An 11,697-nucleotide genomic window follows, 5' to 3' on the forward strand; every position below is an offset into this window, starting at 1 on the left:
CTCTGCAACACACTCTGTGCAAAAAGAATATTCTTTTGTGCTACAAGAACAGTAAAGTGACAGCTTTGTATCTGCAGCCCTTGTCAGAGAGCCCTCGTGGACTCCTGGCGGGCAATTACCATCAACTTTCTATAATATGACAACTTGGAATGTGGCTATTTTCCAAGAAAATAACAGAGCACTAGTTCTCAAGTCAGTGAGATAACTGTCAATTGGCTCCTCTGAAAGCTAATGGAGTAGATTGCAAAGCAAAACTCCAAGAAAGAAGAAAACGGTGGATCTTTCTGAAAAATTCTGTAAAAATTAATGCAACCCTGGGAAAATGTGCAAGCACCTCCCTCTTCAAGTAAAGAAGCAGCTTCTAGAATGTTTCCATCTGGGTGTGGAGTTGTCTCCTCCCATTGTGAAGCACACCGGATGCGCTTCAGATTAGGGAGGCAGCGCGGCTTCCCAAGGACAGAATGAGGCTCCATGATGTAACCCCTTGCCCGAGGTCACGCAGCCAACTCTAAGCTGCTTGCAAAGCTCTTATCACACAAAAATACAGGAAGACAGGGTCTTGTCCTTGGAAGAGCTCAGATTTTAGTGAGGAGAGAGATACGAACAAAATGTACCCAACAGGATCCCAGAATACGTCAGAAGACAAAGGACATGCTAACTGGGCGTCAGGAAGGGCCCCACCCGACCCTCGAGAGCTCTAGGGGCCCCACAGCCCACCTCCTTCCCAGGAGGTCTGTCTCAGGGAGGGGGGCTGGCATGGAGGAAAATGCTTTTTTGGATTCAGCTGTTTGAAAAGGTGAAAAAGTAATGACAAAAGGAAAGGAACAACAATGGCACCCAGAGTATACTCAAGACCTCCAGTACAGGATGTCACCCTGTACCACCAGCAACCCAGGGAGGTCCTTAATACCAACCCCAGTGTGCAGCAGCCCTTCAGAGAAGCTCGGTGACTGTCCCAGGGTCACGTGGAGAAGCGGTGGCCGAGGCAGCAACCAGCACCACATCGGTTACTGCAGAGCCCGCTCCCTTCCCACCCCACCCCCAGAGCAAACAGGCAGGACCACACCGTCCCCAGCAGCACCCGGCCGAGGCCTCCTCTTTGCTCAACACCAGCTGGCACCACGGGACTGATGTTAGTCCTCAAAGCACCCAGGTCTGATGACAGGTGGAACGCTGCAGAAATAACCAGTGCAGACATGTGGGAGGAAGACAGTAGACCCAAGGGTCAAGGGACAGCAGGCGAGAGATCACGGTCGGCCAAGTCCTTGCTGGTCCAGCCCTCTGCCCAACCCACGTGGCCGTGAAAACTGAAAGCTGAGCCTGTCTGGACCCACTAGAACATTACTGGCTGGAGAGCTGAGTTCAGCTCCCACAGGTCCTAGGTGGACACCAGCCAGCAGTCTTGGTCACAAAGACTCACAGAGCAAAGGTCGGCATCACGGCTCCAGGGCACGTCGCCTCACCAGCACATGGCTAGACACCATTGCTGTGCCAGCCCCTGTCGCTCGCGTCCTGGGGAGCCGCTGCAGACAGCAGAGCTAAACCAGTTTGCGAAGACCTAACTCGGCAAGAGCCGCACGGGCCTCCCGCCCGCCACGGCCCGCAGGTTCTGGAGCAGGGGAGGAAACTCAGTCCCTCCGCACAGGACAGCCAGCCGGCGCAGAGGGGCCGTATCACTGCCATAGGGAGGCTGCACAGACCTCCCCAGGGGCTAGGCACAAAATCAAAGCGGCCGGAAGACACCCAACAAGCCGGGGCTGAAGAGGAGCTGTTACTGTCTGAAAGCAGCAGCTCTGACCACTTCCTCACGAAGAGCCAGCCTGGCGGTGAGCGCTCATGCAGAGTCTGGCCTCGTCCTCCAGAGTTGAAAGAAGGCACCACGGTGACAACTGTGAAGTCAGTGTGGAGACATGGGAAATGCTTCAGATATGATACAGGTTTGGGAAAATGCTCAGAGTGAAAAGTACACCATCCCCTGTGCTCCTTACACTGAGCCGTTGTGAAAACCTAGCCGGGAACAGAAGCTGCCCATGTGTGTGTTAGTGTGAGAAGGGGCACCTTTTGTACGTGTACGAACATCATCCAGGTTGCGATGGTGTCTCTAGCAATAAACAAAATGCTGTAAAAGTACATGATGCTCTTAAAGATGACCTCCACTCTGGATTATTCCCATTTCAATGAGCATGGGAGGGGTAAAGAGATCCACTCTGTTGTTGCCAATTATCATCTCACCCAAACTTTTCATCAGTGTAGCCTGCTGAAAATCTCAGCCTTGCAGGTAGGCAGCAGAAAGGTGTGTGAGAGGCCCAGGGGGAGCTGCAAAGGCTGCTCCAGAAATGGGGGTGCACATCCTGCTCTGCCTTTTGGTACACGGAGCTTAGGCGCTATCAACATCTCTCCATGAGATCCCAGGGCAGGCTGGGCCTCCGAAGGATGAGGCCCCGCCCAACCCCTCCAACAGGGCAGCCCCCCTGGGCTGGCCCACCCAGCACAGGGTCAGTCCTCACTCCTCTCCGCTCCTCACCAGCCCCCGACCCAGACTTCACTATTCCTTATGCTAAGAACCACCCTTTGTCAGGGGCTGTGTACCCACACCCAGCCTCTCCACAAGCCAGCAGGACACCGCCGGACCCAGGGTGGGTGTGGGCGTCCCGCAGCCTGGTGGGCCTGGCCACTTGCTGCTCCAAGAGCTAGGGGCACACTCGCTTCGCCTGCAAGACGAGGCCCCGCCTCCCAGGCTAGGTGTGCCTCTCACTCTGGGCCGCGGGGTCTTCGCCCCAAACAGCAGAGGGCTAAAAGACCTCCAGGCTCCACAATTCTTCCACCACCTCGTCCAGCAAGCCCCTGTGGGCTGTGCTCTTGGACACCGGGTACAGACACTCCACCCCACTCAGGCTCCCACCAGCCCCCTAGGTCACTGGCATCAGTGGCAGATCTGCAACCTCCACTGTTTAAACAGCATGGAAAGCTAAGGCCTTGACCCAGTTTTCCTACTTTAAAGAATGGAACGCCCCATCTCGTGTCTTATTCCCTTTGCCTTCCTCAATCCCTTCACTGCTCCAGGAACACACTAGGCAGTTCCTGCCAGGGCCTCCATCCTCACTGTTCCTCCCCGATATGGCTCCTTCCCAGAGAGCCCCCAGGATTTCCTCCCTCACCTCCTTGAGCCCAACATCCCCTTTGAAAGAAGCCCCACCTGACCACCCCACAGAGAGCCCATGCCTGGACCTGAAGCCTGCCTGGCCCAGGGAGCCTGGAAGAATAGAGGACAACGTAAGGGTGTCTCCCCCGCCACCGCCTCCACACCTGACCGACCCTGCAAATGCCCACATTGGAAAAGATGCCAGTGATTCTGGCGCAACGTGTTCCAGGGCGGGGCAAGGGGGTGGCCTGCCGGTTGGCATTCCTGACTTGAGATTGTGAGCACATTCTTAGAGGGTAAAAATTAACCAGCATCCACCACGCTGGGCCTCAGGCCTGCGCTCTCTGGGCCGCCCGGGTCCGCAGTCTCCAAGTACCGACAGAAAGGCTGCCTCCCTCCGAGGCACAGCGCCTTCACGGCCATGTCACCAAGGCCAAACCAAAGCAGGGCCAGCTCCATGCTGTTCCCTCAGAAAAGGAGCCGAGGAAACCCTGAGTAATTGCACTCACAGATCACAGGCGCTGGCATGCGGATCCCAGATGGAACCATTTATCCAAATTAAAACCATTCTCCAGAAACAAAATCAGACCCTTTTAATTGAAAATAAAACCAAGCAACCCCGAAGGCTTTTTTTTTTTTAAATGAAAGACATTCTTCCTGCTTTCTCGTTCCATTAATCACTGAGTTTACACAATCTGTCAAAATAGCTCGGTAAGAAGTCTCCTTCTTCCTTTTCCTGCAGGCCTGGTTTATACCCGGTGGGCGCCAGCCCCACCCGGGGTTCAGGGACAAGAGTGAACTCTGAGAGGAGCCAGAGAGCACACCATTTCTCAACTGCAACCTGACCATATAGATCAAGGGACGTCAAAAAGTGTGTGTCCACTTCTGGGTGTATACCCCAAAGAATGGAAAGCAGGGACTCAGATGACACTTGTGCACCCATGTCACAGCAGCATTATTCACAATAACCCAAAGGGGGAAACAGCGTGTAAGTGTCCACCAACTCATGAATAAACAAAATGAGGTCTATACATACAACGGAATATTACAAGGAAGTTCTAACACACTACAACATAAACAAAACTTGAGGACGTGATGCTCAGTGAAATAAGCCCATCACAAAAGGACAGATACTGTATGATTCCACTTACATGAGGTCCTAGAGGAGTCAAGTTTATAGAGACAGAAAGTAGGAGGGTGGGTGCCAGGGGCTGGGGGAGAGAGAATGAGGAGTTCATGTGTAATGGGACAGTTTCATATTTGCAAGATGAAAACGGTTCTGGAAATGGATGGTGGTGATGGTTGCCCAAAAATATACTTAGTGTCACAGAACTGCACACTTAAAAATGATTAAAATAGTAAATGTTACGTTATGTATATGTTACTACAATCAAGAAAAGTTTCTGTTCTTTGACCTCAATCAGCCTTAGAAGTCCTTCCAAGAACAGGACTAGCCAGGATCTTGCCCAAGGATCTCTGTGCAAGGATGCACACAGGCTGTGTGTGGCCAGAGGACAAATGGTCATCACGCACCTTACCACACTTCCACATACAGGGACCCTGTACTGTCGTCACCACTTGTGTACATGCAGAGTTAGTTTCAAACGGGGAAATGCTTATACCGCCACGCTGATCTAAAATGCAGGACACAAAATAATACGTATGATCTCAGCTTGGTAAACAAAAAGCACAGTGAGTACAAGGCATGAAGCAGGCGGATTCACAGCCTCCGGGGTGGTACTATTTCCAACTTCCTTAGCATTTTCCCCTCTTTTCCAAGTCTATAGCAAGGACATATTACATGAAAATTATTTTGTAGAAAGAGTCAAAAAGCCAAGACATGTCCCTTACTTAGGAAGCTTCTCCTACGCTCTGAGCAACATAGAAGACAAATGCCCCCTCCCATCCTGTGTCCAGAAGGGGATAAAACACCTTTCTAACCAGCTGAGAGCCCCTCTCGCCTCCCTCGGCGCCCAGCCCAGTGGTGACAAGCATAGGCATGCTCCCTCTCCTTTACCCCCGGCCACTGGATGCTTCGGACCTTTCCAGAGGAGAGGAACTGGAAACATTCCTGTCCCGGATCACCAGGACAAACTCACACGTCCCCACCACCTCCTCCTGTTGTGGCACAGGCTTGTGCCCGTGGGGGATCAGATAGCGCCTCCAAGAATGGGGAAGTGCTACTCCAGCAGGAAGCCTCAGGCTATGGAAATTTAGCAGAACCAGAGTAAGCAGTAGCCCACCAGAGAGGAGGGACACCTGCCCAGGGCCACTTGGCCAACGGAAGTCATACCAAACACCACCACAGGGAGCGCTGGTGTGAGTCCTGTGGAGGGCAGCCACGTCCCCAGGCTGCAGATGGGGACCAGTGAGGACAGTCAGGGTGACACAGGGTGTTTTACCCCAGGTCTGTGGCCGCCGGAGCCCAGCTCTTTCTCCTAGCGCGCTGCCTGAACTGTACCTTTGATCTGCATCCAAAATCACCAGTGGTGAGGGGGTGAGCACACAGGAAACCTCTGAGAAAGGTGATGGATTACGAGCGGAGAAGAACGCCAGGACCAAGTCAATGGGGCCCCTTTGTTCCTGGAGCCAGCGCCGCAGCTCCAGGAGGAATGTGTACAGAACGCAGACGCCCCAGCTAATGGCCCAGCCTGGCCCCAGGCGACTCGGCCGGCCAGATGTGGGCCTGCTCCCCGTGTCCTGTCCGGCTGCACAGTGAGTGAGACGCAACACACTACAGCTGTGTTCCAGGATAATGGGGAGAGAACAGATTCCTGAATCCCCCGGTGTGAAATAACCAGCTTCCCAAGTGCCCGGAGCACCGCCGCCTCTTCTGTGAAAAGAAAAGAAAGAAAAACAGAAAAGCAGAAAGAAGGGACGCTGCCTGAGCCACTTCCCAAGACCACTTGCTTCTTTCACCACTGCAACTATTTCGTTCCTGTGTCTTCAAAACCTCAGGGACTGGCTTTCATTGTTCATGACCAGTTTCAGAAAATCTATACCCTGGAGGCACTAGGTCACACCCTGCTGCTGCCACAGAGACACAATGCAAGGAGGTGAGACCCTTGAGCCCACATGGAGGGTCCCCCGATGGATGGGGCGCAGCCTGGCCAGGAGCGGCACCAACAGCCCCTCGGGAAGCTGGAATAAGGATTTCTACAGATGTCTTCCAAATCTTAAAAACAAAGCCGGGCCTGCAAAGGGTGTACTGAGTGCTATGATCGCTCCCAAGGAGAAGAGGAAGAGGAAGGCAGGCAGCTCACCACGTGCCATAATTAGAGCTGAGGGAGGAAGGAAGAGGAGGAAAGAAAAACCTGCAATCCCTGTCTGAGGAAGCAGCTGTGGCCAGAACCCAGCGGTGGATGGCAGGGCGCCCCCGTGCCTTCGCTGGCCCCCCTCGAGGAGGGGCGAGGGAGGCGGGGGGACTGTGGAGACCCCTGGTCTTGGGAAGAAGTCCCAGCACTGCAGACGGACCTGGGTTGCAATCCGGGATTGCGCCCAGCACCACACCATGCCACCCACTCACAAGCTCAGGTCCCTGGTAACCAAGGGGACATGCGCCTTCTGCAGACGAGCACCAGGCACAGGCTTTCCCCTAGAAAGACCTGGGTTCCAACCAGCCCTGGGCTCACCAGTCCCATGACACAGGGAAGTGATTTAACCTCGCTGAGTCTCAGCATCCGATTCCAGAAAATGGAGACAAAAACCATGTCTTGCAAGGTTGGGCAACTATCAGACCTCAGGTAGCAAGCGCCCTGGGTCCAAGTAGGTCACCATGCAGTCAAAAGAAGGCATTATTCTTGCAAGGGTCTTAGGCTGTGAGCAGGACGGATGCTTGTAGAGGGCTCCTGCCAGGACACAGTAGCAAAACTGTGGAGATATGGACGGAGAAAGGTTTCTCTCCCAGAGGGAGTGGCTCTGAGGAACACCTCCCCGGCATGATCAGGGAGTACTCGACTGGAGGGGATTTTCCTGACCACTGATAAGGACTCCTTAAACATAAATTTTTCATTAATTTTGCCCATTTGGGACAAACTATATTAACACCAGATCACTGCCTTCTTTTTAAAAAAATTAACAAAACTCTTTTTAAATGTCTAAGGGTCATCGTGATGACCATCATTACTTCAGGGACACAGTGGGGCATTCTGATGGCTCCTAATGGTGGCCCCAGGCAGCAGCCATCCTCACCTTCCCTGGCCTCCTCCCTCCTATCAAGCAGAGGCAGCCCCCAGTAGGGGCTGCGACACCAGGTAGGGGACACTGGGCAGGGCTGTGTCAGGGCCAGGCGCACAGTGAACCCAGACGTCCCCAAGCACACACAGAGAAGGAGAGCAAGATGTCCCTACAGGAGGGCCCACCTGGTGGACAGGGCAGACAGCTGGCTGACCCACACCGAAACAGTGGGCGTTCACCAGGCACATTGCTGATATGCAGAGTGTAATAACAAGGTCAAGAAACCTGGAGATTCTGGTTTTCTGCTCTTATAGGAAACGGACAGACATTAAAGACATAACTGTTGCTACCCTGAGCTTACTCACAATGTGGAGTGGCACATCGGCCATTCTGAGGAGTCAACACACTAGAAGATTCAAAATGTTTTCTGAACCTAAGAGAAGTTAACTCACGTTCAGCAATATTTTGATGGAACCAATATTTAATGTCTTGGGTTTTAAAAACTGTGAGGCAGCGTGGAAACACTTTCTCGCAGTGGGACAGTTTGGGTTTAAGTACCAGTTCCATGTGGACATCCCTGAGAAGACCAGGCCACGCCATATCCCCTCGCATCCCCCTCTGCTCAGCCACGAGGGTTAAAAAAGTAATTGTATTTCAGCAGCTACAACAGCTCACAGAAAACCTAGACAATGTCAGCATAGATGGTGATGGTTTCGAACACCCTTGCTAACTGCCAGGAACAAACAGCAGCGCCTGCTTTACTAACCAACTAACCAGAAGCCCTTATTCTGGATTAACAGAGAAGACTGCAAAGGACTCTGGGTGGACGGGGCCGGCTCTGGGTCACCAATGACTCCCGTGCTTACCGAGTCCTACAGAAAAGGGCCTGGGGTCCTGGGTCAGGGCACCTCTGGACCCCACCCAGCCCAGCTCCTGCCGCCTGGAGCAGACCTTTCAGACCCAGTCACAAAACCGAGGCCTCTTCCCGAGAAAGCCACGCTGGGAGCCACTGGAAGGAAGCCTCGCTCCCCAGGGAGGGGCCATGCCCTCGGTGGGGGAACACAACAGCCCCTTATGCCCGCAGAACCTGGCTCGTTCTCTTGCGGGAACGCCCTGCATCTCTCCCCCCAAGTTGTTCACAGAGTTGAGGGGAGGAGGGTGCTGGAGGGAACAAAAAGCTCCCCGCCAAGCACGGTGGTTTATGCCAGACTGATCCTAGGGAAGGCACACGGCCGGCAGAGAGAGCCAGAGCAGTGGGTCTGATCCAGTTTTAGCCATTCTGGACTTTCACAGATTTACTCATCTGTAAAATAGGCCTTATGGACGAGCTGCCACTGCCAGAAGGTAGGTCAGAAATCTTCCCCTCCTAGCCTTTTCCCTCACTTTTCTTACCTTATTGTCTTCTTCCTAGGCCAATTTTATCCCCATCCGCACTATCTCCTGCAGCCCAGGAACCTACTTTGACCCTGTGACGTTTAGCTCCCAGGGTCACATTTGCAAGTAGCTCCATTTAAAACCATTAGGTGCCAAAGCTACACTGTAAAAAGCCAGCCAATTTGCATCCAGGAGCACCCAGTTCCCTAAGGCTACTACTGTTTCTCTCTTGGTGGTTCTTGAAGAAATAACTCATCCATTTCATCCACAGCTGCTGATAGCTTTGGCACCTCAGCTGACAAATGTGCTGTCAGGACATGCATCCTCTCCACAGTCAGACGTGCTGCGGTGGCGGGGACGAACAGGGCCCTGGAACCCCACCGTCCTGGCAGGAACCCTGGGCTGTGCCAGCACGTGTTTCATCTACTTGGGCCAGGTACCCTCCTAAGTGTTTGTTTGCCTCAGTTTGCACATCTGTAAAATGGTGCAATATTCCCAGCTCCCTCCAAGGGTTGTTATTTGGGGAAATGAAACGAATGCGTGCAAGCATTTAGCACAAACACCGCGAACAGGCTCGCTCTCTGTGAACCACGCTATTGCATTGTCTCTGAGGTCAGTATTACTTTGTAATATTACAAAGTGTGATTACTAGTACTTGGTCTTTGAGGTCAGGAGTCTGGCCTCCTGCCAGTTCCCGCAGGCAGCTCCCGGTGCACAGCCCTCCCCTGAGTCTCTAGGACTGGCCTCGCCCCCTCCACCCTCCAGCTGCAGCAACTCCCTGGCCCCTCCCCCGCGCCTCCCCGCCTCTGCACAGAAACGCCTTTCTTAATACTTGTTGATTGATTTGCAAACATAACTTCCCAGGACACAGAGGGGAGAATTACAAGGGCACGCAAGTTTCTTTCAAAAGGGAAAGAACTACAGCACTTCGAAAAGAATAATATGCACAGACCAAATATACCAAAATGTCAAAACGGGTAGTTCTGAAGGGCTACGCAAATTAATGCCACGGCAACTTTTGCATTCATAGTTTTAGTATATTTTAAGAGTCCTCGAAGATCATGCCTTCACACTGCAAAGAGTGAAAAATAGAGGGAAAACTACACCAGAGAATCAAAGTGTGCGAGGGCTTCTAAGTGGGCAGTGACCACCCTCAACAGTGCTCTCTGCTGGCCCCACACCCCGGGGACGCATTGATTTCTTTTTTTTTGAACCACATTGGAGAGTGAAGGTCACCCTCTGCACTGTCTTAAGAGTGCGAGTGGAGCTCTTGAGTCCCTTCCCAGCCACACACAGATTTTCAAATCACTCCAAGCAAACGACCCCAGCTCGCTCATCCGGCCGGGGTGCCGCACCGTGCGGAGACCCCGGCCGGCACCCGGCGCGCCCCGACCCTCCCTCCTCCTGTCAGCGCCGGCGTGCCAGCAGGCACGTGCCACAGGTGGCCCCGGCCCCGGACGCCCCCCGCCCCGTTCCGCTCCTTCGGAAGGAAGAAAGGGAGAGCCAAGGGACCCCCTGCCTCTCGCCCACCACAGGGAAAGGGAAAGAGAGAGACGCACCGGACAGCCTGCTTGCAGAGAGCGGGAGAAGTGTCCTGAGCTTTCCCATTGCGGCCCCAGGCTCGGCTCTCCGCCCTGGAGTCTCAGGACCTGTCCTAGAGACCGAAGTCCTCCCCGGCGCCCGCGACAGTGCCGCTCCGGCCCGCGCCCGCCGTCCAGGGAGCCCCGGCACCGCGGGTCCCCGGCCGAGGCGGCCTGCACCCCAGCTGCGTCCCCGCGCCCTCGGCCCCGGCCCCGTCTCCGCGCCCCAGCCGCGTCCCCGCGCCCGCGTCCCAGATCCTGGCCGAGCTCTCGTCCCCGCTCGCCCCCAGCTCTTGTTCCCGCGCTCCCCGGGCCCCCTGCCCGCGCTCAGGGCGCAGAGGCCGGCGCTGGGCCCCAGACAAAGAGGGCGGCGGCGCGTGCCCCGCTCCAGTACCTGGGCGAGCGGCGGCGCGGTCCCGCGGGGCGATGGCCGCAGCAGGCTGGGCGCCGAGCAGCGCGAGCAGCGCGCGGGCGGGCCGTCCTCCTGGCTTGCGGCCGCGCCCGCCGCAGGGCCCCCTCGAGGCGGCGCGGGCAATCGCTACCGCCCGCGCCCGGGGCGGCCGGTCACCTGGCCTCCTCGCCCTAACAATGCGGCGCGTTCCAGGCAGGCCCGCGACCCTGGGACCTCCCTGCTCTGGCCAGCTGGGACCGGGAATTATTAGACCCATGGAGCAGCCCAGGCTCCATGTGCTCACGGAGCTTCTGGGTCCCGGGCCGGCGAGTCGAGTCCTGGTTCCTGCACAACTGGTTCATTCATTCATTTGGCGCTATAATGATTGCGTTCTCAAGGAGGGAAACCTCCCTGCCCTCTGGTGGCTTACAGTCTAGTCCGGGTAGTGCACACATAAAGCAGTACAGCCATGACAGGGAAAGCCCAGACGCTTCAGAAGGCCCTGGAAGGTCCGACCAATGGAGGGAGGAGGTCAGGGAAGACTTTAGAAGTTACGTGAGGGGGCTGGCCCGGTGGCCCAGTGGTTAAGTTCGCGCGCCCTGCTGCGGCGTGCCATGGTTTCACGGGTTCAGATCCTGGGCGGGGACATGGCACCCCTGGTCAGGCCATGCTGAGGCGGGGTCCCACGTGCCACAACTAGAAGGACTCACAGCTAAAATATACAACCATGAACTCAGGGGATTTGGGGAGAAAAAGCAGAAAATAAAAAAGATTGGCAACAGCTAGCTCAGGTGTCAATCTTTAAAAAGAAAAAAGTTACGTGACCTCTCAAAATGAGCCAGGAGAAATGAGCAGGATTTAGGCCAGCCAGGAGCAGACAGGAGAAAGGTTCCAGGCAGAGGGAAGCTCAGAGGAGGAAAGGCAGAGAGATGCCAGCATCCCCAAGATGTGGACTGCCCCTCACGCACGCAGCCTCTCGGCCTCCGTTTCCCCATTGGTGAAATCCTGGGGGGCGGACAGCAGGTTCTTGAAGA

The 11,697-nt window shown here is 54.9% G+C and overlaps 2 protein-coding genes across 5 annotated transcripts in view; one reads left to right on the forward strand and one right to left on the reverse strand.

Annotated features, from left to right (window-relative positions):
* The window catches only part of TNS3 (tensin 3), a 259,293-nt gene extending 248,481 nt beyond the window's left edge, over window positions 1–10,812 (reverse strand). The window contains exon 1 of one of the 4 annotated variants that reach the window (XM_046669114.1): window positions 10,667–10,812. The gene's annotated coding sequence lies outside the window, so the exon portion shown is untranslated. Of the gene's footprint in view, window positions 1–10,251; window positions 10,377–10,666 lie in introns of those variants that run through there. The other 3 variants (XM_046669123.1, XM_046669116.1, XM_046669122.1) reach the window with 3 other exon arrangements.
* Window positions 8,538–10,934, forward strand: LOC124243300 (translation initiation factor IF-2-like). Its single transcript, XM_046668922.1, has 3 exons — window positions 8,538–8,662; window positions 8,964–9,128; window positions 10,228–10,934. Exons 1-3 carry the CDS (start codon window positions 8,638–8,640, stop codon window positions 10,932–10,934), a joined length of 897 nt encoding a protein of 298 aa, XP_046524878.1. The 5' UTR covers window positions 8,538–8,637.
* Window positions 10,935–11,697: the final 763 nt, after the last annotated feature.

Source organism: Equus quagga, chromosome 8 (genome assembly GCF_021613505.1).
Source record: "Equus quagga isolate Etosha38 chromosome 8, UCLA_HA_Equagga_1.0, whole genome shotgun sequence".
Classification (NCBI taxonomy): Eukaryota; Metazoa; Chordata; class Mammalia; order Perissodactyla; family Equidae; genus Equus; species Equus quagga.

What these genes read in the sequence shown, in the direction of transcription:
- LOC124243300 (XM_046668922.1), top strand. Translation starts at nt 8,638, where the DNA reads ATGGACGAGCTGCCACTGCCAGAAG. An exon ending in CGAGCTGCCACTGCCAGAAG is followed by an intron (nt 8,663 to 8,963) that starts GTAGGTCAGAAA and finishes TTTCATCCACAG; the next exon opens with CTGCTGATAGCTTTGGCACC. An exon ending in GTTTCATCTACTTGGGCCAG is followed by an intron (nt 9,129 to 10,227) that starts GTACCCTCCTAA and finishes CGCCCACCACAG; the next exon opens with GGAAAGGGAAAGAGAGAGAC.